The following is a 27,097-nucleotide window of genomic DNA, read 5'->3' on the forward strand; positions in this document are numbered from 1 at the left end:
GCGACTCAACAAGTAATTTAACCTGTCTCTTAGCTGTAATACTACAAACCTCAGGCTTGTTAAGAGAAAATGCTCCGCAAGGAACTAAACACAGAAGGTTCTAACGCTGGGCCAAGACTGGGAAATGAACTCTGGAAACTCACCCCCGGCTCCCCAAGAGCATCTCTCCTCTGGCTGGAGCGCAGTTGATGATTGGCTACTTAACCCGTCCGTCCTTTCCTGCCCAGGGGTCCAATCCAATCCCGCCCGGCTCCGCTCGGAGACAGTTCGCCGAGTGGGCGGTGTCCATGACGTTTTCTGACGTGTTACGTCACGGTGGGCGGAAGTCGCGGCCGCTGTTTTGAAATCGGGCCGCGGGGGGTCTCTCAAGCTGGTTCCCACGCTGAGGCCCCACAGCCTCCCAGTTCCCGGCAGACCCCTGACACCTGCTCTCTGGCGCCTTCCGGCCTGAAGCTGCAGCCGCGCCATGTCCACCCCTCCGTTGGCCGCGTCAGGGATGGCGCCTGGGCCCTTCGCCGGGCCCCAGGCTCAGCAGGCCGCCCGGGAGGTCAACACGGCGTCGCTGTGCCGCATCGGGCAGGAGACAGTGCAGGACATCGTGTACCGCACCATGGAGATCTTCCAGCTCCTGAGGAACATGCAGGTAGGAAGGCGGGCGCGCGAGGCCAGGGGGATGCAGCTGGGAGGGAAAGGGGCGGTGGGGTCCGTGGATGTCAACGGGGCTGCCCTGGGCAAACCTTAGGTGTAGGGTCACCCCCATTCACACTCAAGAGTGTCCCCAAAAGTCGGAGCTGTAGAGGTGATGTTTTCCAGACCAGATTTCTGCAGAATTGAAGCCAATTTTTTTTAGATTCAATCGGGCTCTTTAGTTACCCTGTAAACTCTCGCACCTTTCGAGGCAGAGATGGGTCGCACTCCACTTCCCTCTTTAGGTTGCTTTAAATGTTTTTTCCAGCTTTTCTTCTGGGGAGGTCCAAGGAGTTGAAGAATTTACATTTAAAAAAAAAAAAGTCCCCCCTTTTTTGGCATAGTTAATATACAGTAAACGACCCTCACCTAAAGTTTTGACATATATGTGTACTGTACTCTGTATACTTGTGAAATTATCACCACAATCAAAATAGTGTACACATTATCCCAGAAAGTTTCTTCATACCCCTCTGACATCTTTGCTTCCCACCTTCCATCGCTAAGCAACCATTGATCTTTCTGTAATCATAAATTAATTTGCATTTGCTAGAGTTTTATATAAATGGAGTCTACAGTGTGTGGGCTTTTTTTTTTTGTCTGAGATCCTTCACTAAGCATGCATCAATAATTTCCTTTTTATTGCTGAGTAATGTTCCATTGTATCAATATATCACCATTTGAGTACCTTTTCTTCTGTTGATGGACATTTGGGTTGTTTCCACTTTTTGGCTGTTATAAATAATGCTGCTATGAACTTTTGCTGACAAATTTTTGTGTGAACATATGTGTCATTTCTCTTGGACAGATTCAGGAATGGAGTTGCTGGATCATGCAGTACATGTCTGTTTAATACTTAAGAAACTTTTCCAAAGTGGCATGAGCCATTTTACCTCTCGATTATTGCTAGTGGGAATGTAAACATTGCTGTTTGAGGGTTCTAGTTTCTCTTCATCCTCATCAACACCTGTTATGTCTTGATGCTTTCCAAACACTTCTCCCAGTCTATCCTGCCTTTTTATTCTTTTAATATTGTCTTTTGAAGAACAGACATTTTTAATTTTGATGGAATCCAGCTTACCGATTTGTTCTTTTATAGATTCTGCTTTTGGTGTCATACCTAAGAAATCTTTGCCTGACCCAAGGTGACAAAGGGTTTCTGTTTTCTTCTAGAAGTTTTGTAGTTTCAAGTTTTATATTTAGGTCTACAACTTATATTTAGTTTTGTGAGTTTTTAAATACATATACATAGTGGCAGATACAGATCCAAGTTCATTGTTTTGCATTTGGATATCCAATTGTTCCAGCACCATTTTGCTGACCCATTTTTAATGCTTGCTTATGCTACCCACTACATGTGGTAGATATTATTCTTGTTTTACAGATGAAGATTCTGTACTTCAGAGACGTAAAGTGACTTGCCCAAACCTAGTCAGTGGTAGGGTAAATTTGAAACCAAGTTTTCAAAATCTTACAGCTCATATTTCTGTGGGTGTCCAAAAAAGTGTTTTATTGCTTTTTTTTTTTTTTAAACTGGTCAAGATTTTTTTTTTTCCTCTTGATTATAAGAGTAATTCAGTTTTGTGGAAATTTTTAAGACCATGTGAAATATAGTACAAAGGAGATCCAGGAGAAATTATGACATTCCTTGGCAATAATTTTAAAAAATGAATAGATTCATAACTAGAATCAATAAGGTGCGGATTAAATAATGTCTCAGAATTTAGCATACTTTAAAAAAATTTTTGTCCTGTTATATGCAAAGCACCGAATAATACCTAACACTTACAAAGTACTTTCCTTGGTCAGGTACACGTTAGAGGAGCAGTTTTAAGGAGTATTTTTATCCCTATTTTACAGTGAAGGAAACTGAGGCTTAACGAGAGAAAAAATAAATTACCCAACATCACACACGACTAATAGCTCTTCCTACTAACCTCTTTTTAATACTAACTTGCTGTCAATGTGCATTATTAAAAGATATAATACAGGTTCATGATCTACGCAGAAAGAACTAAACTTCTTCAAGAAAAGTATTTTATCAATAACTAGATTACACGTGGACCTGCATTCAAAGCCAACTTGTTTTTAAAGTTTTTTTGTCTCAGTTTGTTCAATGCAAAATAATCCTCTCCAATTTTACTGAGGTGGCTGACCACGTCCACGACCAAATCCGCCTCTAAACTGGAATTCGGTTGTTGACCCAGCCCCAGCCTCTGCTTTCTTGTCTACACTAGTGGGCACAGCACTCCCTCTGTAGGTATCTCTGCCGGCTTCCCCTCTTGTGAGTCTTGCAGGTTGCTCACCCTCCAGACCTTTAGGCCGAGGCCTGCCAGTCTCTGGACGGCTGCGGTGTAGGGTGGCAGGAACAATCTCCGGGGACAGATGAAGGTAATCACGGAGATACTGGATACCCTCATTGGTAAGGTACCAGTAGAAATGTCTCCAGGCAAACTGTTCCTTCACTTAGCCTCAGGACTTGAGAGACTCCATGGCCTTCATGACATGAAGGTTGGACACATTCTTGTCTGCCAGCTCCGGGTGCTTAGGCATGTGGAATCCTTCTTGGCCACCATGATTCCCTCCTTAAAAAGGAGTTCATAGGCTGGGCGCGGTGGCTCACACCTGTAAACCCAGCACTTTGAGAGGCCGAGGTGGGCGGATCACGAGGTCAGGAATTCGAGACCAGCCTAGCCAACATGGTGAAACCACATCTCTACTAAAAATACAAAAATTAGCCGGGCATGGTGGCGGGCGCCTGTTATCCCAGCTACTGGGGAGGCTGGGGCAGGAGAATCGCTTGAACCCAGGAGGCGGAGGTTGCAGTGAGCAGAGATCGCGCCACTGCACTCCAGGCTGGGGACAGAGCGAGACTCTGTCTCAAAAAAAAGGAGTTCATAAATGGCAATACGTTTCTTCTTAAGCTTCAACATTTTGGCCTCTGTAAGGTCTGGGACCCAAAGCCAGCTTTTGAGGGACTGTGATAATTATATGTGTGCTTTCCTTTTGGTGAAATCTGTGATCACTCATCTAAGACCCTTTGGGGCCTATCATAATTGGCTGAAAAGATAACAACGGGCTCCTTCATTTCCAAAAAACTAGAAGAGGTGATAGAAATAGGATATTCTTAACTACATATAACCTAGTGATTTGTTAATACATTTTTAGTATTAACATTTTAAAATAATCCTGTGTATTATTGATCTATGAGAGTAAAGTGCTGTGAATACAAACTGCTAAGAATTTTTCTAAGCATTTAAAGAAGTGGTTCCTGGTATACACTAGATGTCCGTTAGCCACTTGAGAGTCTGATGAAAACTGTGAACTCTCTTCTGAGAAAAATATACATACACATGCATTTTGAAAATTTCAGGGGTTAAAGGAAGATTTAGGGATACTCCCCAAGTATCCTTAAATCTCAGATTAAGAGTCCTTGTGGAAGATACCATTGCTTTTGTTCTGTTTATTATTCTTTGAATCTTTAATTTTTTAAATACATAGTACATTCAGAATTTAGGAATAAAAAAGGACAGTGCAGTGAACATTTTCCCTCCCATTCCTATCTCTTATACTATGTACCTAGCTCCTCTCCACAGGCAGTGATTGTGAGTGATTCTTACTATTTTTGTGTATCTTTCCAGATATTCTCTGCATATTAAGCAAATGTTTATGTATATTGTTTCGTTTTCCCCCTTTTTGCACAGATAATAGTATATTATACATTACCATTTTGTACCTTGCTTTTTTCAGCTGATATATTTTGGAATTTGTCCATGCCCATACAGAAAATACTCCCTTTTTCTTTTTATAGTATATAGTTTACACTGCATGGAAATACTGTAATTTATTAAACCAGTTCTCTAGTGAGGGCATTTGGCTGTTTTTCATCTTTCCCTGTTAGGCTGCAGCAAATACCCTCCTACACAGATTTGCACGTATACCTGTAGGATACGTTTTTAGAAATAGCTATGTGCTTTTGTAATTAGATACATTTTGATGAACTGTTCTCCGCAGAGATTGTACTAATTTATGCTACGGCCTAAGACCAGCAGAGTGAGTTATATCTTTTTTGGATCTTTGATCACTTGATAGGTGAAAATTCTACTTTACATTTCTCCTAGTTTGACTGAGTTTGAACATCCCTTAAAATATTCTAATCATTTATATTTTTTTCCTGCTAAATGGTTGTTCACTTATTATTTACCCATTTCTCTGTCTTTTTTTTTTTCGTCTTTTTTTACCTACCTTAATTGTAGGATTTAGCTACAACTTGCAGTTATTTTTTTTCCCAGTCTTTTACCTTTTGGCTCTGCTAATGGTAGTTTTGCCATGCATTTTTTTTTTAAGTAGTTGAATGTATTAGTCTTTTAGGACTTATAGGCCTTATGCCTAGTTAGAAAGGTCTTCCCCACTCAAATTAGGAAGAATTCTATAATTTTTAAAATTTCAGTCTTTACATTTAAAACTATGATCCTTATGGAATTTATCCTATAAAATGTGAGGTCTGGGCCTAGCCTTAACTTTTTCAAAAGGTTCACTGAATAATTCACTTGCTTCTTCCAGTGATTTCAGGTAGCTTTTATATAAGTGAATTTGTTTCTGGATGTTCTATTCTATTCCACGTAGCTGCCTATCTTTTGTGTATTAATGCAAAACATTCTTATAATTTGTCAGGATCTATAATGTGTTACACTTATTTTTCAGAATTTCCCTGGCTATTCTTGCTTATTTTTCCACATGTATTTAGAATTAGCTTATTCTAAGAAAAAGCCTGTTAGCATTTTTACTAGGTTCATTCAGCCTAGAAAGACTTGACATCGTTATGATGTTGACTCTTACTAACCAAGAACATGGAGTATTCTTTTTCTGTTTTCCTATAACGTATCTTAAATTTTCATTTTTATCTTGAGATTTTAGAAGTTTTTTTCTAGATATTTTATCTTTTCTGTTGCCATTGTAAATGGGGTCTTCTTTTCCCACGTTTTTGTTTGTGTTATAGATGAAAGCAGAGCTATTGCTTTTTCTTTGGACCTACTTCCTTATTGAATTCTTTTATTTTTAGTAGCACATTATCATATTATTTGTAAATAGATTATGATGCTTTCTTTTTAATGTTTCAACATGTTTTTTTCTCTTTCTTCTCTAATTGCATTGGCTAGTGCTTCCAGAACAGTGTTCACTTACAGAATTAGGGTCTCAGTAGACATCCTTTTCTGTTTCTGACCTTAGTTGGAATGCTTCTAATGATTCCACATTAATCATGGTGCTGACTTTTTAACTGAAATAAATGTATTTTATCACATATTGAGGATTTTTTATTGAGTTTTATTTTGATTTTTTAAATGGGTGTTGAATTTCGTTGAATGCCTTCTTGGTGTCTATGGATATGATCATGTATTTATGGGTTTTCATCCATACTCATGAGTGAGATGGTTACTGATGAGCTTTTCAGCTGAACAGTTACACCATGATATATACCAAGGGATCTTAGGCATTTTTACTGTGTATACTCTTTACTATGGAAACCTTGTCTCTCTCATGTTTACTGCTCTATCCCAGATTCTAGAAAAGCACTGACACATGAAAGTTGTGTGGTATTTCTTTTTTAATGATTTAGTAAGTTAAGTTTGTAAGTTTGGATATTAGATTAACATCTAGTATCTTTCTAAGTCAGCAAATTTGGGAAGCATGATTCTTTGCATTTCAAAAGGATTTTTTTTCTTTTTATTATACTTTAAGTTTTAGGGTACATGTGCACAACGTGCAGGTTTGTTACATATGTATACATGTGACATGTTGGTGTGCTGCACCCATTAACTTGTCATTTAACATTAGGTATATCTCCTAATGCTATCCCTCCCCTCTCCCCCCACCCCACAACAGGCCCTGGTGTGTGATGTTCCCTTTCCTGTGTCCACGTGTTCTCATTGTTCAGTTCCCACCTATGAGTGAGAACATGCAGTGTTTGGTTTTTTGTCCTTGCGATAGTTTGCTGAGAATGATGGTTTCCAGCTTCATCCATGTCCCTACAAAGGACATGAACTCATCATTTTTTATGGCTGCATAGTATTCCATGGTGTATATGTACCACATTTTCTTAATCCAGTCTATCATTGTTGGACATTTGGCTTGGTTCCAAGTCTTTGCTATTGTGAATAGTGCTGCAATAAACATATGTGTGCACATGTCTTTATAGCAGCATGATTTATAATCCTTTGGGTATATACCCAGTAATGGGATGGCTGGGTCAAATGGTATTTCTAGTTCTAGATCCCTGAGGAATCGCCACACTGACTTTCACAATGGTTGAACTAGTTTACAGTCCCACCAACAGTGTAAAAGTGTTCCTATTTCTCCACATCCTCTCCAGCACCTGTTGTTTCCTGACTTTTTAATGATGGCCATTCTAACTGGTGTGAGATGGTATCTCATTGTGGTTTTGATTTGCATTTCTCTGATGGCCAGTGATGATGAGCATCTTTTCATGTGTCTTTTGGCTGCATAAATGTCTTCTTTTGAGAAGTGTCTGTTCATATGCTTCGTCTACTTGTTGATGGGGTTGTCTTTTTCTCGTAAATTTGTTTGAGTTCATTGTAGATTCTGGATATTAGCCCTTTGTCAGATGAGTAGATTATGCAAAAATTTTCTCCTATTCTGTAGGTTGCCTGTTCACTCTGATGGTAGTTTCTTTTGCTGTGCAGAAGCTCTTTAGTTTAATTAGATCCCTTTTGTCAATTTTGGCTTTTGTTGCTATTGCTTTTGGTGTTTTAGACATGAAGTCCTTGCCCATGCCTATGTCCTGAATGGTATTGCCTAGGTTTTCTTCTAGGGTTTTTATGGTTTTAGGTCTAAGATTGAAGTCTTTAATCCATGTTGAATTAATTTTTGTATAAAATGTAAGGAAGGGATCCAGTTTCAGCTTTCTACATATGGCTAGCCAGTTTTCCCAGCACTGTTTATTAAATAGGGAATCCTTTTCCCATTGCTTGTTTTTGTCAAATTTGTTAAAGATCAGATGGTTGTAGATATGCGGCATTATTTCTGAGGGCTCTGTTCTGTTCCATTGGTCTATATCTGTGTTTTGGCACCAGTACCATGCTGTTTTAGTTACTGTAGCCTTGTAGTATACTTTGAAGTCAGGTAGCATGATGCCTCCAGCTTTGTTCTTTTGGCTTAGGATTGACTTGGCGATGCGGGCTCTTTTTTGGTTCCATATGAACTTTAAACTAGGTTTTTCCAATTCTGTGAAGAAAGTCATTGGTAGCTTGATGGGGATGGCATTGAATCTATAAATTACCTTGTGCAGTATGGCCATTTTCACGATATTGATTCTTCCTATCCATGAGCATGGAATGTCCTTGCATTTGTTTGTATCCTCTTTTATTTCATTGAGCAGTGGTTTCTAGTTCTCCTTGAAGAGGTCCTTCACATCCCTTGTAAGTTGGATTCCTAGGTATTTTATTCTCTTTGAAGCAATAGTGAATGGGAGTTCACTCATGATTTGGCTGTCTGTTATTGGTGTATAAGAATGCTTGTGATTTTTGTACATTGATTTTGTATCCTGAGACTTTGCTGAAGTTGCTTATCAGCTTAAGGAGATTTTGGGCTGAGACAATGGGGTTTTCTAGATATACAATCATGTCCTCTGCACATGGACAATTTGACTTCTTCTTTTCCTAATTGAATACCCTTTACTTCTTTCTCCTGCCTGATTGCCCTGGCCAGAACTTCCAACACTATGTTGAACAGGAGTGGTGAGAGAGGGCATCCCTGTCTTGTGCCAGTTTTCAAAGGGATTGCTTCCAGTTTTTGCCCATTCAGTATGATATTGGCTGTGGGTTTGTCATAAATAGCTCTTATTATTTTGAGATACATCCCATCAATACCTAATCTATTGAGAGTTTTTTGCATGAAGGGCTGTTGAATTTTGTCAAAGGCCTTTTCTGCATCTATTGAGATAATCATGTGGTTTTTGTCATTGGTTCTGTTTATATGCTGAATTACATTTATTGATTTGCATATGTTGAACCAGCCTTACATCCCAGGGATGAAGCCCACTTGATCATGGTGGATAAGCTTTTTGATGTGCTGCTGGATTTGGTTTGCCAGTATTTTATTGAGGATTTTTACGTCAATGTTCATCAGGGATATTGGTCTAAAATTCTCTTTTTTCGTTATGTCTCTGCCAGGCTTTGGTATCAGGATGATGCTGAGCTCATAAAATGAGTTAGGGAGGATTCCCTCTTTTTCTATTGATTGGAATAGTTTCAGAAGGAACAGTACCAGCTCCTCCTTGTACCTCTCGTAGAATTCAGCTGTGAATCCATCTGGTCCTGGACTTTTCTTGGTTGGTAAGCTATTAATTATTCCCTCAATTTCAGAGCCTGTTACTGGTCTATTCAGAGATACAACTTCTTCCTAGTTTAGTCTTGGGAGAGTGTATGTGTCGAGGAATTTATCCATTTCTTCCAGATTTTCTAGTTTATTTGCATAGAGGTGTTTGTAGTATTCTCTGATGGTAGTTTGTATTTCTGTGGGATCGGTGGTGATATCTCCTCTATCATTTTTTATTGCATCTATTTGATTCTTCTCTCTTTTCTTCTTTATTAGTCTTGCTAGCCGTCTATCAATTTTGTTGATCTTTTCAAAAAACCAGCTCCTTGATTCATTGATTTTTTTGAAGAGTTTTTGTGTCTCTATTTCCTTCAGTTCTGCTCTGATCTTAGTTATTTCTTGCCTTATGCTAACTTTTGAATGTGTTTGCTCTTGCTTCTCTAGTTTTTTTAATTGTGATGTTAGGGTGTCAATTTTGGATCTTTCCTGCTTTCTCTTGTGGGCATTTAGTGCTATAAATTTCCCTCTACACACTGCTTTGAATGTGTCCCAGAGATTCTGGTATGTTGTGTCTTTGTTCTCGTTGGTTTCAAAGAACATCTTTATTTCTGCCTTCATTTCGTTATGTACCCAGTAGTCATTCAGGAGCAGGTTGTTCAGTTTCCATGTAGTTGAGTGGTTTGGAGTGAATTTCTTAATTCTGAGTTCTAGTTTGATTGCACTGTGGTCTGGGAGACAGTTTGTTATAATTTCTTTTCTTTTACATTTGCTGAGGAGTGCTTTACTTCCAACTATGTGGTCAGCTTTGGAATAGGTGTGGTGTGGTGCTGAAAAGAATGTACATTCTGTTGATTTGGGGTGGAGTGTTCTGTAGATGTCTATTAGGTCCACTTGGTGCAGAGCTGAATTCAATTCCTGGATGTGCTTGTTAACTTTCTGTGTCATGTTGACAGTGGGGTGTTAAGTCTCCCATTATTATTGTGTGGGAGTCTAAGTCTCTTTGTAGGTCTCTAAGGACTTGCTTTATGAATCTGGGTGCTCCTGTATTGGGTGCATATATATTTAGGATAGTTAGCTCTTCTTGTTGAATTGATCCCTTTACCATTATGTAGTGGCCTTCTTTGTCTCTTTTGATCTTTGTTGGCTTAAAGTCTGTTTTATCAGAGACTAGGATTGCAACCCCTGCCTTTTTTTATTTTCCATTTGCTTGGTAGATCTTCCTCCATCCCTTTATTTTGAGCCTATGTGTGTTTCTGCACGTGAGATGGGTTTCCTGAATACAGCACACTGATGGGTCTTGACTCTATCCAATTTGCCAGTCTGTGTCTTTTAATTGGAGCATTTAGCCCATTTACGTTTAAAGTTAATGGTGTTATGTGTGAATTTGATCCTGTCATTATGATGTTAGCTGGTTATTTTGCTCGTTAGTTGATGCAGTTTCTTCCTAGCCTCGATGGTCTTTACAATTTGGCATGTTTTTGCAGGGGCTGGTACCAGTTGTTCCTTTCCATGTTTAGTGCTTCCTTCAGGAGCTCTTTCAGGACAGGCCTGGTGGTGATAAAATCTCTTAGCATTTGCTTGTCTGTAAAGGATTTTATTCTCCTTCACTTATGAAGCTTAGTTTAGCTGGATATGAAATTGTGTGTCGAAAATTCTTTTCTTTAAGAATGTTGAATATTGGCCCCAACTCTCTTCTGGCTTGTAGAATTTCTGCTGAGAGATCAGCTGTTAGTCTGATGGGCTTCCCTTTGTGGGTAACCCGACCTTTCTCTCTGGCTGCCCTTGACATTTTTCCCTTCATTTCAGCTTTGGTGAATCTGACAATTATGTGTCTTAGAGTTGCTCTGCTCGAGGAGTATCTTTGTGGTGTTCTCTGTGTTTCCTGAATTTGAATGTTGGCCTACCTTGCTAGATTGGGGAAGTTCTCCTGGATAGTATCCTGCAGAGTGTTTTGCAACTTGGTTCCATTCTCCCCATCACTTTCAGGTACACCAGTGAGATGTAGATTTGGTCTTTTCACATAGTCCCATATTTCTTGGAGGCTTTGTTCGTTTCTTTTTATTCTTTTTTCTCTAAACTTCTCTTCTCACTTCATTTCATTCAGTTGATCTTCCATTACTGATACTTTTTCTTCCAGTTGATTAAATCAGCTACTGAGGCTTGTGCATTCGTCACGTAGTTCTCGTGCCGTGGTTTTCAGCTCCGTCAGGTCCTTTAAGGACTTCTCTGCATTGGTTATGCTAGTTAGTCATTCGTCTAATCTTTTTTTCAAGGTTTTAACTTCTTTGCCATGGGTTCGAACTTCCTCCTTTAGCTCGGAGTAGTTTGATCGTCTGAAGCCTTATTCTCTCAACTCATCAAAGTCATTCTCCGTCCAGCTTTGTTCCGTTGCTGGTTAGGAGCTGCGTTCCTTTGGAGGAGGAGAGGCGCTCTGATTTTTAGAATTTTCAGTTTTTCTGCTTGTTTTTTCCCCACCTTTGTGGTTTTATCTACCTTTGGTCTTTGATGATGGTGACGTACAGATGGGGTTTTGGTGTGGATGTCCTTTCTGTTTGTTAGTTTTCTTTCTAACAGTCAGGACCCTCAGCTGCAGGTCTGTTGAAGTTTGCCGGAGGTCCACTCCAGACCCTGTTTACCTAGATATCAGCAGCGGAGGCTGCAGAACAGCGGATATTGGTGAACAGCAAATGTTGCTGCCTGATCATTCCTATGGAAGTTCTGTCTCAGAGGAGTACCCGGCTGTGTGAGGTGTCAGTCTGCCCCTACTGGGGGGTGCCTCCTGTTAGGCTACTCGGGGGTCAGGGACCCACTTGAGGAGGCAGTCTGTCTGTTCTCCAATCTCAAGCTGCGTGCTGGGAGAACCACGACTGTCTTCAAAGCTGTCAGACAGGGACATTTAAGTCTGCAGAGGTTTCTGCTACCTTTTGTTTGGCTACGCCTTGCCCCCAGAGGTGGAGTCTACAGAGGCAGGCAGGCCTCCTTGAGCTGCAATGGGCTCCACCCTGTTCGAGCTTCCCGATTGCTTTGTTTATCTACTCAAGCCTGGGCAATGGCAGGCGCCCCTTCCCCACCCTCACTGCCGCCTTGCAGTTTGATCTCAGACTGCTGTGCTAGCAATGAGCGAGACTTCGTGGGCATAGGACCCTTTGAGCCAGGCACGGGATATAATCTCCTGGTGTGCTGTTTGCTAAGACTGTCGGAAAAGCGCAGTATTAGAGTGGGAGTGACCCGATTTTCCAGGTGCCATCTGTCACTCCTTTCCTTGACTAGGAAAGGGAATTCCCTGACCCCTTGCGCTTCCCGGGTGAGGTGATGCCTCGCCCTGCTTTGGCTCAGGCTCGGTGCACTGCACCCACTGTCCTGCACCCACTCTCCGACAATCCCCATTGAGATGCACCCGGTACCTCAGCTGGAAATGCAGAAATCATTTGTCTTCTGTGTCGCTCATGCTGGGAGCTGTAGACTGGAGCTCTTCCTATTTGGCCATCTTGGCTCCCAAAGTTTCATGTTTTCTTTATGACAGTATTTATCAAGAGTTCTTTTACATAATACATCTTAATAAATTTTTAAGTATAGATTTATGGGTAAAATAACTCACTAAAGTAAAATAATTCACACTGTACTTTAAAGCCTTCTGTGTGTGTGCACTATGCTAAATATGGTGATATAAACCTAAGTTCCAGTCTTTACTAAGTAGAAAATATAGGCAAAATATTAAACCTCATAATGCCATAATAAAGGTACAGAGTGCTGTTCTAGGCAAGACATAATCATCATGCTCCTTTTTGTCACCTAAACAAGAAAGCAAGGATCCACTTAAACTTTTGTCTGAATTTCTAGTTAGTGTCTGTGGAATTTCATAAACTCAGAGTTCATGAGGAGAAATCTTACACTGTACTGAGAAATGAACCCTTAATGCCTTTCTCCTTTAAAATGTTTTGACTAGTTCAGCCTTTGATATTTTATCACATTGCTTTGAGGCATTGTAGAGTGTTTTAATGCTTGAGAATTTCTGAAAATCCTAATAATATCGCACTTCAAATAATTTCAGGAGATCCATCTCCTTAACTCATAAACCATAACATTACAGGAAATTTAGAAGTATGAGAAAAGAAGAAAATAAATTATTCAAGCCTATTTATCTTACACGTATTTTATCAACTATGTATAGGGCTTTCCAGTCTTTTTTCATGTTTATGGTTTTAATCATTATATGTCCTGTTTTCTTTTCACTCCAAACATCGTATCATGCTTTTCTTTTTTCTTTCTTTTTTTTTTTTTTTGGCATTCCTACCTCATTTGTTTAAAAAAAAAAATGTAAACTGAGGCTTAGAAAGACTGGACTGATCGCCTAGCCATTAGATAGTAGATAGTCCCTTTGTTTTTAAATCACCTGATTCAAATCCCCAAATAGATATATATGTGAATTCCTACAAATAAAAATGCCTGAATACTAGAAAACGTGGTACTGTATAAATAGTATTGATTCAAGTATTAGAGTGATGACACAGATCAAATTGTGGGAATAAAATATTGTACAGCTGTACAGAGAAAGATTTTGTTCATGAGTTTCAGCAATGCACAAGTACATATTTAGTTATAAATTCTAAATAAATAGTCGATTTTTGTTTACCTGTCATTTTATTATTTCAATGTATACTTTTCTTCTTTTGATAAAATTCCTGAATTAAAAATATATCAATATCTAAGGCAGAGTTATGATCATAACGGTTACTTGTAATAATTTATTAATGGTGTTCAAGTATAGATGGCACCCATATCTCCTATTTATTTTCTAAGTAAAACTTTAAATGACAGGTTTATATTTTAATGTGTGCCTTAAGCATCTTAATTATCTTATCAGAGTTAAGGTGTTTTGGGAATATTTTTGCAATACCAGCCATATATTCTTCATTTTCTTCCACTAAAATATCATAAGATTCACTTCCTTTTTTAAGTGTACTTTGTTTTTAACTTCTTGGTTGAGGTCAGCAGCATGCTGCATTTATATAATAGTAATATTAAAATTGTACATTTTTTTTTAAAGTTACACTTCAAAAATTAAAGAGGAAAAAGTATTTCAAGTCAGAGGGTTTATCACAAAGTTTTTCTAGGTCTGTTTTATAGTAGTGAAACGGTATGCCAAGTTATTAATAAATGGGCATGCATTACTCTTAAATTCTTAAAATTGAACTTGATCAGTTGTGAGAGACAGCTTACATCTATGCATTGCCTAAAAATTGTTTCTGTTCGTTGGCTTTACTTATAGAAAATCTTGATTTTTTTTCATTACTTTATATTTTTATTCTTTGTTTTTCCTGATAAGCTGCCAAATGGTGTCACTTACCACACTGGAACATATCAAGACCGGTTAACAAAGCTACAGGATAATCTTCGCCAACTTTCAGTTCTCTTCAGGAAGCTGAGATTGGTATATGACAAATGCAATGAAAACTGTGGCGGGATGGATCCCATTCCAGTCGAGGTAATTTTTTTGTGATAGAGGGAGGATGAATATAAGGTGTGAACTAGTGTCAAGACAGTTGTTACTCTTTTTCCTCTCTCCCCTGTTTTAGCAATATTTCCAGGTTTTGAATTTTATTGGTTTTACTTTTGACCAGAGAAGATGAAAATGTGATATATATGCATAAAATACTACTATATTTTTACATTAACAATTTCTTATAGACTTTGACAGGCTTATAGTAATTTTTGTTGTTGTTAGGAAGAAATGGTTTTCTGTGGCAATTTTTATTGCTGTCAGTATCTCTTTTTAATTAAGTCAGGGATATTTTTAGTAGGAATTTTAATAGTATCATATACTGTTAAGGTGGTTTTCATGAAGTACTTTACAGATAAAATATTATTTTTATTATTGTTAATTTAGATTTTATATTTAGCCCAGTGGAATCACTATATTTTAAAAATATATTCTCTAAATTTAATCTTGGTCATACCTATTTAGTTATTTAGGCATATATTTCTATAAGTGACCCTTTCCTGTTGACAAATTATATCTCTGCCACCAAAGGAAGCTAGTAAGAGATGACCAGAGAAAAATTAAACTGCAAAAATACCTAAAAAGAAGGGGTCAGAGATGTGGGAGAAAGATCAGAAATGTGGCCTACATTGTCAGATGCTGCAGAGAAGTCAGGGAAAATAAGAAATGAAAACTGTCCAGTAGATTTTGCTAGATGAAAATTGTTGGTATATTTGAGTAGAGCTTCAGTCAAATGGTAGCAGCGCAAAGTCCGATTGCAGTCGGGTGAAGATTACACAGGAAATAAGAAGCTGGAGCTGGCAAGTGGATATCGTCTTTCAAGAAGCTTTGAAAAAAATAAGAGAGGAAAGCAGTAGATGGAAGGAGAGATGGAATTGAAGGTTTGCAGGGGGAAGAGGAGCTTCCCCCCAAATAGAAGAGACATGAACATGTTTGAATAATAAAGGAAGAAAGCTGCAGGGAGAGGTTGAGAGAAAGGTGTATAAATAATGAAGACAGGAGGGCAGAGTAATCAGGGCACAGGGATAGAGACTAATCGTCTTCAGGAGGAAGGACAGCTCTGCATTGAGAGACAGGAAAGAAAGAAAAGGAGAATGTAGACATGGGTGAGTTTATATATATCCCAAGAATTTGAAGAAGTATTATCAGGTGAATCCTAGTTTTACCAGTCATTTACCTTTGGCCTGTTCTTGCATTGGTAATACACGATGGTAGAGGCTAGGTGATTCCCGAAGTCTGTCACACTTATGAGGTAAATTCCATCACTAACCATGCATACTTAATTATGATTTTGCTAGAAGTTTCATTGCTGTATAAATTTGTTTCTCCTACCAAGAAAAAGTTCTCACAACTGAAAAAACTTAAGACATCTAGAAGTTTGCATAGACTCTGAAGTTTTAGATTGCAAGTTAATGACAATTATATAATACAGATCTGTGAAGTTCCTTTCTTTTTATTACAGATGAAGGAAAGCCTGTTTTATCTATCTCAATAGGCTACAAATCTCTTAGGGGCAGGAATCACGTCTTGTTTGGCATTACTTTTATGTGTTTCATAATTAAATATTTGCCGATTGAATGAGTAGGGTTTTTTTACATTTTCATTTTATTTTATTTTATTTTTTGTTACTTCTCCCATCTTCCTGCTGGAAGTATTGTTTAGTTGTACATGACAACCAATGTTACAAAGGCTGTTTTGTGAAAGAAACCTGAAAGGGTAATGCATAGAATGCATTGAAATGGTCAACTATTAAAGCTCTTATTTCAGGCCATCACTTGAATTGAAATTTATTTTTATACAAATAAAAGTATAAAAATTGACCTTAATCTGATATATTCTCTATACCAGTGATTAGAAAACTTGAATTATATTTTTGACTTTTAATTTTTGTTAATCATTCCCAGCAACTTATTCCATATGTGGAAGAAGATGGCTCAAAGAATGATGATCGGGCTGGCCCACCTCGTTTTGCTAGTGAAGAGAGGCGAGAAATTGCTGAAGTAAATAAAGTGAGTTGTTGTTAGTTTTTACATTTTATGTTTTAGTTATAATAAAAATTACTAGGTAGTCTGATGTAACTCCAAAACATAATTTGAATTATCAAATTACATGAAGTCCTTTCTGCGGCAAACTTCACCTATTTAGAATACAGCCAAGAACTGAAAGGTAAGCAGAAATGCTGTCTGAATAGTCAGAAGAGAAATTGCAAAATTCATTCAGTAAAGCTCTTAGAAGAGCTCCTTATTCACTTAGTCACAATCCATTTACTTTTTTCTTTTCTGGGCAGAATTCTACCTTTCTAGCTTATAGCATATTTGGAGCAGCAAATGATAAAAATTTACAAATATGAAATGTGAATGTCTCAACACCTGAATAAAAAATTTAGAGAATTATCCCAGCGTTATTCTACTCCAACCCCACAAAAAGCTTGTAACTGGAATGTATTTATCGCTGAATACTTTGAAAAGTTCGGAAGATAATGTTCAAATGGTTCTCGTGAAACAGAGAGAAATAGGGAAAGGTGTCAGTTCATTCTGTGGTGGAAATGTGGCCCCAGCTTAGCAAAACCTACCAGAGAAAGCATAGTGAATAAAACTATCAGCTTCACTTTTTCACTGACAAATATAGATTGCCCCTTCCTGAAATTCTTAATTCTAATTAATAGAACTCATAAGTGTATTAATAATCCACCACAGCCAAAGAGAGTCTTCTGAGTTATATGAAGATTTTATGGTTCAGTGTGTATGTATAATACATGATGTAAGTAAACTCTCTTGAAAAAACATTTTCTCACATGTCTAAAAGACATCTGATAAAATTCAATACTGTTGCTGATTCAAAGGACACTTAAAACTATTAGCAAGACAGTGTTTTTTTTTTTAATCTTTTTCTTTTAGATAAATACCCAACATTTTTCATAAGGCGAAATATAGAAGTATCCTTATTAAAAACAAGCATGAAATAAGATGCTTTATACCACTGTGTTTAATATTATTTTAGAAGTTATAGCCAGTACAAAAAGACAGTGGACAAATGACAGTTGGGAAACAGGAGTTATTATGTATAAGCTTGTTAGAATGATCAAAGAAACTCAACTGATGAACAACTAGTCTATAAGAGTTCCGTAAAAGGGTCTAAGACAAGACTGATACCATGCTCTTACAATGTTGTAAACCTATTAGATTATAAGATTCTATTGACTCTTGTAACAATTAATATTAAGTAGATAGGAATTATGTCAATAATGTGTGTGAATAAACTTATTAAGATACATAAAGGAAGCTTTGAATGATTAAAAGAACATAAAGTTCTTGGATGAGCAATACATATTATAAAAATACCAGTCTTGATTACCTCACAGTTTTAATACAGTAACAATCCAAATCCTAATAAGAAAGCATGCAAAAATAATAGGATTTTAGTGCAATGCCAATCAATAAACAAATCCAAATAAAACCCAAATGGAATTTTTTTCTTGAAAGTATACAAAAATATCAAAGAAAATGTTGATAAATATGACTAATAAAGCAGAATTCTTAGCTTCAAAAATTGTAATATGAAGCATATTATAAAAATGGTAATTAGGTGTATAATACTGGCACAAGAATAGGCAGATTAGTAAAATAATCTAGCCAGAAAAACAGCCGCCTTATTGTACGTGAGAATTTAATATGACAGAAGAGGGCTTGTGTGGAAAATTAGTCTTTAGAAATAGAAACTTTGGGGGCGAAATTAAGCTAGCTTTTACTTACACCATATATCAAAATGAATTTCAGAGTTGAAAATAAGACCTGCAAAACAAAATATTGGATAATTTTTTAAGTATTTTAAAACTCGGAAGAAAGGAAAAAGATGGATAGATTTTATAAAATAAAATTTTGTAACTTTTTTAAGAGGTGAAATACACATTTAGAAAACTATTTCCAAAAAATCTGATTGTAATACATGACAATCATAATAAAAAACTCACAGTAAAAAATTGGTAGAGGGTGAAGAGGAGATTGGGAACTTTTAGTTTAGATCTTGAAAAATAACTGGTGTTTGGTAGTCTAGATATATGAGACATTCACTTATTAAGACGTGTTATGTGTTTCTGTTGATAAAATATGTATTACCTCAATAAATGTGTTCTGCTTATGTTTCTCTAATAAGGAATTTTTTATAAAATATAATGAAATATGTATATAAATAAAACACCATTATAATAATAACTTTGGTTTCAGAGTACCACATGTGTAACTAATGTAAATATAGTTTGTTCCGTACCATAGAGGATTTTATAATATTTTGTAAAAAATAAAGCTGTATAAATTCAGAAAGATACTTTTTCTATATTTACATTTCTCTTCAATTTTCATTAAGTTTCTCTTTTTTCCCAATTTGATAACTTAGAAATAACGTGTCTTTGACTCTTAAAAGTTCTCTTTTATAATCAAAATATGGCAATTCTTTGACAGCATGTAACCAAAAAAAAAAAAAAATCTTACTAGCTACTGACACAGAGTTTTGTGGATTTTAAGTAAAGGATATAATTGAAACAAGGATATGATGTATAAAAGGACTTCTTTCTCCCCATGAGGATTTAGCTCCCTACAGCCTCTCTCTCCTGGACCCACCTACATAATTGTTTCCCTCAAACCTTTCAGTGCACTTATATCATATTTGGGGTTCAGTAAATAATCTGTATCAATCATATAATTATGGCTTCATAAGTACTGTTTATTGCTAAGCCGCATAGTATACTAGGGTCATATTTCCTTGATTGAATAATTTTTTGTTTTTCTGGAGTTAATTATTACCTCTTTAATTTTCTAAAATTTTAGTCAGTTTTTTATGCATCTATGACAACATCTCAGTACTATTTTCCAATTTTCCACAGAGTCAGAATCATCAGACAGTTTCATGGTTCTCATCCCACCCTCCTAAGTTTTCTATGGTCTTAAGGTCTGGATGGAATGCTGGCTAGGCCTGCTTTTTAGCTCTGGGGCTTTCCTTCACCTCTTCTGTTGGTTTCACTATTTCTTCAGCTCATGTCTTCCCCTTTCTTGGTTTTCTTCCTTGTTGGTAATGTGCATACATCAGTGACTTCTTTAGAAGGAATGCAGACACTTAAATTTTGAGTCCTTACATATTTGTCCAGTTGATAGTTTGGCTGGCTATAAAATTCTATGTTGTAAGTTATGTTTCCTCAGAAATTTGAAGGCATTTCATAATCTAGTATAGGGTTTGGCAGACTTTTTCTTTAAACGACTAGGTAGTCAATCTTTTAACCATTCCTCCAGTTTTCATCCCCAGGGCTCACCTGGTGCCTCTGAGATGGTCTCTGTCTGTGGTTCTCCATGGTGGATCCGCCCTATTCCCAGTGGCATCCCTCTTGCATGCCCAGGCCTTCTCTGAGTCACTGACCACTCCCTCTTTACTTTTCATCTGAAAATTTACCTTGCATCTGCTGTTGTGTCCTTTCTGATCACTTTTCTCTGCATCACTTTATAGCTTTTTTTATTCCTTTTCTGCCACACACTCAATAGATACACAGTGTTTCTGAAAGTTTGTGTATGTTTATGGAATGAAAGTATTTTAAATTTTTTTCCCCATTTTTACTTCTGACATTGAGATCTCTTCCTTTGATTAAATGACTTGGATCTGTTCTAAGTGCTTTTAACTTCAGGATAAAACATGTTTTAGTTAATGTGATATCAAACTGATGGGTTATTACAAAGGGAAAATAATCAGTTTAGGTGTTTTAAATAAACCAGGTTTAAAGCTAAACTCTATTTCTGTGGGAATTGCTTTTTAAGAGACAATTTAGAGGTAAAGTACCTTCTTGAGTATCATGGGGAAGAACTCATTTGATGACCTCATAACTCTCTTTGTATGAATTCTTCTACCTATATTTTGAGAAAGCACTGAAAGATTAGGTGGTGGGCACAAGGAAAAGATGGGAGAGGGCTAACATTTGGTTAACGTAAATTTAAATCCCAAATAAAGAAGGAAGAAGAGAATAAAATTAACTGCTAAAAGGCAAATTGTTTGGTTTTTTGTTGGTTTTTTTTTTTTTACCAAAAGGGCTTTTTAATTCATTCCTTAAGAAAATTATAAATGTGAATTAAATATAGCATATTCTGTTACTAGAATAATCTTATGTACAGTTAACCCTAGCTACTGACATAGAGTTTTGTGGATTTTAAGGATATAATTGATACAAGGATATGATGTATAAAAGGACTTTCTCCACATGAGGATTTAGCTCTCTACGGCCTCTCTCTCCTGGACCCACCTACATAATTGTTTCCCTCAAACAATTTTATTCTTTTCCTCAACTTCTTTAAGCTCTGTGTCTCCATTCTAGAATATAAGATTAAAATATATGATTAAAAGTTTTAATTTTTAAAATACTGAGCTCATGATCCATTGATACTTTTTTTTTTTTTTTTGAGACAAAATCTCTCTCTGTCACCCAGGCTGGAGTGCAGTGGCACGATCTTGGCTCACTGCAACCTCTGCCTCCTGGGTTCAAGTGATTCTCCTGCCTCAGTCTCCTGAGTAGCTGGGGTTACAGGCGTGCACCAGCATGCCTGGCTAATTTTTTTGTGTTTTTAGTAGAGATGGGGTTTCACCATGTTGGTCAGGCTGGTCTCAAACTCCTGACGTCGTGATCACCTGCCTCGGCCTCCCAAAGTGCTGGGATTACAGGCGTGAGCTACTGCACCCAGCCGATACATCTTCCCCCCAGCCCCGCCACGTAATGGCACACACACCTGAGGGTGTTTCTCATAGTGAAAACTGGCTATAGATGATAATGTCCTGATCTGATTATTTAATCACATAGATGCTATTAAAAATAAACAGTTCATTGATTTGACCACTATTTATAAATAGCTACATTCATAAACTTAAGTTTTTGTCTCTGTCAATTATGTTAATCCACATTCTTATGTAAATATAGGTTTGCTTTTTTTTTAGTTCATGCAGTTAGTAGGTGATAGAGTTTTAAAGTTCACAGAATCTTAGCTGGTAACACTAAAACATTGAAAATACTTCTTACCTATTATGGTATGGAGTATAAAAATGCATAGTTTTTAATAATGGCCATTATTAAATGTCTTTTTTTTATACTGAGGAGTTATTTAAACAAAAAGAAGTTTTGAAATGATGATTGGCAATAATTTTTGTTTGTGTGCTTATTTTTTTTCCATTCTTGTAGATTTTGGGAGAAGCTTTTTGATTTGGCTTTTGTTATTTTTTCTTCAAACATGAAAATATTTAAATATTTGTGTGCCTGCTCTCTGCCAGGCGTTGTCCTCAGTACCAGAATTTCTTCCATGAAGCAGCTGGATGTGTTGTCGGCTATATACTTATTTCATGTGAGTGGACAAGTTTCTTCTTGGAGAACATAAGACTCCAGTGGAAACAAAGCAGCACCTGTTTCATGCACCCATTTCATGTTTTGATGAATATTCACAGAAACAAAAGTATTGTGCCATATTTTTAATACATTGGCATTTGGTTGTATTAAATAAATTGCTTTATAGATCTGTGTAATTTATAATAAAATTATATTTTTGCATTCAATTAAAAATAGTCAAAATTTTATTACAATGAATATTTTCTTTCTTTCTAAATAAGCTACCTAAAATAAGTAGATTTATATACCCCTCAGTTGACCCTCAGTCATTTTCAAGATATTATCATATCACTGTGTACTTGAAATTGTGCAGAAGAACATATTGATGGTGTGTTTACTATTTAGTCCTTATGGTCTGTCTGGTTTCTAACAATACAAAAACCACCAATAACTATCCTGGTACTATGAAACTTTGAAGCACATGATTTGTAGTCAGTATTTGATGTAGATCATCATAAGACAATATGGCTGGTTTTAATAGTCAAATTCGTGGTTTATTTAAATACTTTTCATTTTCTCTTAATATATCCTGGAATCCTTAAGCCAAATACCCAATTAAAGGATGGATACTTGTTTGAGACCATATGCTTTAGGTGCAGGGGTGTCCAATCTTTTGGCTTCCCTGGGCCACACTGTAAGAAGAAGAATTGTTTTGGGCCACATATAAATTATACTAACATTAATGATAGCTGATAGGCCAAAAAATTAAAAATCGCAAAAAAAATCTCATAATGTTTTAAGAAAGCTTACAAATTTGTATTGGGCTGCACTCAACAGCCGACTGGGGCCACATGCGGCCTGTGGGCCACAGTTGGACAAGCTTGCTTTGGGGACATCAGAATGAGTTTTATTTTGCTTAAGGCTGTTTTCTTGATGGTAAAATGAAATTGAAAAAGATAGTAGGTAGTATTTACAAAGCTGACATAATTGAGTCCATGCATTTAGAAAGTAAAGCATTTTTTGTCAAGTGTCACAGCTTTTGTGTGAATATTAAATTACATGGTATCAGTTAGCATAAACATTTTTTAAGTATTTAGTCTACTTACACATTCACCTGTTAATGTACAAAATTGGGCACAGCTGATGGATTTTGAAAATAGCAGCTGTCAACCTCTGTTAAAATCAATCAGTGGCAAGACTGTATATATTAAATCGTATATCGTGTCATGAAAATTTATTTACAGTTTAGCCTCTAATAAGCGTAAGTGTCAGCTTTGCTGTTGATCATTTTCATGACATGTTTTGACTCTGGATATTTTATTTGTATGCTAATTTTTTTAATTTAAAACTTTGCGGCGTCTTTGAGAAACGCTCTCCCAAGAGCCTTATAATATATTAATTATTTAAAAATTTTCTATTCCCTAGTGTTGAATATTATCTTGAAAATACCCTACACATTTTAGTTCTTACTTTTTTAAAAAAAATTATGAGGCTTAAATAAAAAAGAGTACCAGAATGTATATTTCCAAATGAGGATTCTTGAAAGTGGTCTTATTGGTAGTTTATGCATTTATTTCAATGGTGAGACCATTGTGATAGCCAGCTGCAAGCCCTGAGTTGATACTGATTATAAAGTCTGTTTTTAACCACCCAGATGACCAATTGTCATCTTATATATGGGTATGCAGAAAGTACAACTGGCAGAGACCTTAGATTTTATAATCCAATTACATAAATGAGAAAACCAAGGAGAAGGAATTTGTTTAAGATCAAATACCAAGTTAGAGGCAAAGTTGGAACTGGGACTGAGATTGCCAGCCTCCCAATATAACACTTTTATATTCCTCTGTTTTGCTGCTACTCGATTGCTGGCAGAAGTGTTGGTTTCTTGGTCTCTGTGATGAAAAAGACTTTATAGGCTTGGTTATTCTTCATCTTTCCCAGCAATTTGAATCAATTTTGTTAGATCTATACAACCACTTAAATAACAGACTATCACTTACTTATGATAACAGAATATAGAAGATGGGTCATCTGAAAACTTGTGCAAGGGAGACTAACTAAAAATACCAGCAGTTTCTGTTTCCCAAAGACTGTGTTAAAGTGAGCTTTAGAGTCAAGCCCTGTGTACTGTATAGTCAAGCCCTGTGTACTGTATAGTCAAGCCCTGTGTACTGTATAGTCAAGCCCTGTGTACTGTATAGTCAAGCCCTGTGTACTGTATAGTCATGTTTTTCTCTGACCGCATTGTGCTAGTTCTCTTTTCAAATGTGAATTAAATTTAGTTAGTTATGAAAGATTATTAAAGTCTCTGTAAGTTGATTTTCTATTTTCTAATAAGAGTTTCTTGGTCTTTCCTTTTAGCCACCCATTTCTTGTTACTTCTCTAACACTGAATAGAAGCAATACAAGCAACTTCATTTTAGTTTGCTTTTTAATGAAATCAAAAGTAAGATTGTTAGGCCTCTTTTTAATAAGCATACACTAATTTATCTGGAGGTAGTTTAATATAGTGTCTTAAAATTAATTAAATATATTATCTCCAAATGTAATGTTTCCAAGGGGTTATTGAATAATAATAATTGTTATTATAACTAGTAAACACTCCGACCAGAAGTTCTCTATTTCTATCTTGTTTTATCTAAGCAGACATTTACCACATAGGATTTGAAGAAAGAATGGTTAAAAAGAAGTCTACAAATCTTAGTCAAGTAGAATCCAAGTATAGAGATACAGAGACACATGCTGTGCACATTTCAGGCATTCAGCAAATCTTAGTAGAGAAGATTGCATTGGGTACTCTGCCATTTGTCTTCAGTTTTTAGAATTAGAAGGAGATTGCAATTCATGCTATAGGCAGTGATTTCTGCCGCACTTTTGAAAGACCGATTGCATGAGGCATTGTACTTTTATTATATTTTATTTTCTATATCGACAGTTTACATTTTGTGCCTAATAGTAACATTTATTGAATGTTTACTTATGTGTCAGGCACAATTCTAATACTTAACATGAATCAGACCATTTAATCTTCATAACAACTCTTATGAGTAGTTTCAATTATTTCCATTTTTCTGATATGGAAACTAAAGTACAGGGAGGTTAAATAATTAGGTCAGTGTTGTAAGTTTCACAGTGAAGGATCTGGCCAGGTGTGATGGCTCATGCCTGTAATCCCAGCACTTTGGGAGGCCAAGATGGGCAGATCACTTGAAGTCAGGAGACCAGCCTGGCCAACATGCCAAAACCTCCTCTCTACTAAAAATACAAAAAAACTAGATGGGCATGGTGGCGGGAGCCTGTAATTCCAGCTACTCAGGAGGCTGAAGCAGGAGAATCGCTGAAACCCAGGAGGCTGAGGTTGCAGTGAGCCAAGATTACGCCACTGCACTGCAGCCTGGGAAAAAAAAAAAAATTCATAGTGAAGGATCTGAATGACGTCCAGAGATCTGGCTCTAGAGTATGGGCTCTTGACCATTGGGTTATGCTTCCCCTTAGAAAATCTATATGCTTATATTTTATAACAAATAAATGTTTAGCTGATTTATTTATTTATTTATGGTGGAAGTGGAAGAGTAAGCAGGGCCTGGGGCGGGACTGGAGCTATAGACCTCTGCAGGCTGGATTTTTAGAATTCAGGATCCCTGTCAGCGAATATTTAAGGCCAGAAGAGGGTTGAGGCCATCTGCCTTATAGGGTTATTTAGCTTAATTTCTGTCTGGATCATTACAGTCCTAACTTATGACATTTTAATCTTCTAACTTCATGGTCTATATTTCCTGAAACATTTTTGATAAATTCTTTTGTTTCTACAGAAACTCAAACAGAAGAATCAACAGCTGAAGCAAATTATGGATCAATTACGAAATCTCATCTGGGATATAAATGCCATGTTGGCAATGAGGAACTAAGCTGATATTTAAATTTCCTGCTTTACACATGTTATACCGTTGTTTTTTCCCTCAAGTATTTTTTCCCTGTGAAGAAGATTATTTATCTGCTTTTATTTTAGTCACTAAAACTGAAGTTTGTATTTTTACATTGTGATTTTTACATTAAAATATTAACTTTTTTTAATGCTATTAATTTTATGAAAGATTATTGTAATAAACTTTGATGGGGTTTGTATTTTGGTTAATCTTCATGAATTGAATAATTGTTTTTTTAAAGCAAAATAAAGTTTTTTAAATAAATTTTAAAATTTGATTAATGGATTTACTCATTCCAATTACCCTTTTAGAAGAAAATTTTTAAATATTTCTGCAGATAAAAGTATCAAATACAGTCAATCTGTATACAAATCAAAATTAAAGATATATTACCATATCAGCTCAAGTTTTTAAATTCAGTGTTATTGCCAAGCCAATTAAAATGTATATTTCTATGAATAGATGAAAATTATTTTAACATATTCTTCAAGTGTTTGGTCTCAAATGATCTGTCTCTAAAAGGAGAGAAACTAATGATCTAAGGAGAGCACAAATCGAAATCACAACTGCGTGCTTATCTGCTATGTGCTTTAAGCTAAGAAGCAATCACTTACCTAATTTTTTAGGTATACCCTAAAGTAATCATAAGTGTGTTTTGGAAACAGTACATTTGCAGGGATTTTAAATGAGATAGTTCTATATGACAGGTGATTTTTTTTTTTTTTTTTTTTTTTTTTTTTTTTTGCCTATAGTCAATCCCATTTAGGTCTGCCTGTGGGAGTTGATCTCTCAACTTACAAATAATATATTCTCAAATAAGAGTTGGAGTCTTCTCAGAAAGGACTTTTCCAGCTTGATTCAGAAGGCTCTTCCTATCTGGCCTCAGTTCTGACTCTATGAAAAATATTGTTTGGGCTTTTCTTGTAAATGTTTCTCTGGAAGGTAACACAAGAAACTGTAATAGGCATCTTCTGGGGAGGGGAAGTGGGTAGTTGAGGATCAGAATTAAGAAGGTGCTGACTCTTCATTGTATATCATTTTGTACCTTTTGAATTTTACAGCATGTGCAAATACTGGCTATTCAGAAAATAGGAAAATACTTTTCATTTTAAGTTATGCAGATTCCCACCTAGACAGAGTACAAGAAGACAAGACAAACCATGCAAGCATCTTTAGACCCTCCAACTTGACATTTGTCAAGGCAGTTCTGAGCAAGCCCAGTGTTAGGTGGGGTGCTGACTCTGCCTACAGTGGGAAGCTCTTCAGAGTTAAAGGGCAGAAGGAAAAGGTGTATGAAGCTGT

At 36.5% G+C, this 27,097-nt stretch overlaps 1 protein-coding gene and 1 pseudogene across 3 annotated transcripts; one reads left to right on the plus strand and one right to left on the minus strand.

The window, feature by feature from the left end:
- The first annotated feature begins 261 nt into the window (after positions 1-261).
- Positions 262-26,067, plus strand: MED30 (mediator complex subunit 30). Of its 3 annotated transcripts, none has more exons than XM_055287104.2 (4): positions 262-643; positions 14,348-14,506; positions 16,426-16,530; positions 25,682-26,067. In XM_055287104.2, exons 1-4 carry the CDS (start codon positions 467-469, stop codon positions 25,775-25,777), a joined length of 537 nt encoding a protein of 178 aa, XP_055143079.1. In that variant the 5' UTR covers positions 262-466; the 3' UTR covers positions 25,778-26,067. The 3 variants fall into 3 exon arrangements, with proteins under 3 accessions (XP_055143079.1, XP_055143080.1, XP_055143081.1); XM_055287105.2 differs by lacking the exon at positions 25,682-26,067 and adding an exon at positions 21,815-24,203 and having other exon boundaries at positions 295-643; XM_055287106.2 differs by lacking the exon at positions 16,426-16,530 and having other exon boundaries at positions 303-643.
- On the minus strand, positions 2,802-3,620 carry LOC129486741 (small ribosomal subunit protein eS10-like; annotated as a pseudogene).
- Positions 26,068-27,097: the final 1,030 nt, after the last annotated feature.

Source organism: Symphalangus syndactylus, chromosome 7, assembly GCF_028878055.3.
Source record: "Symphalangus syndactylus isolate Jambi chromosome 7, NHGRI_mSymSyn1-v2.1_pri, whole genome shotgun sequence".
In the NCBI taxonomy this organism is placed as follows: Eukaryota; Metazoa; Chordata; class Mammalia; order Primates; family Hylobatidae; genus Symphalangus; species Symphalangus syndactylus.

Excerpts from the sequence above, each read along its gene's own strand:
- MED30 (XM_055287104.2), top strand. The coding sequence starts at position 467 with ATGTCCACCCCTCCGTTGGCCGCGTCAGGGATGGCGCCTGGGCCCTTC. Across the intron at positions 644-14,347 it reads AGCTCCTGAGGAACATGCAG|CTGCCAAATGGTGTCACTTA; the intron begins GTAGGAAGGCGG and ends TTTCCTGATAAG. Across the intron at positions 16,531-25,681 it reads AAATTGCTGAAGTAAATAAA|AAACTCAAACAGAAGAATCA; the intron begins GTGAGTTGTTGT and ends TTGTTTCTACAG.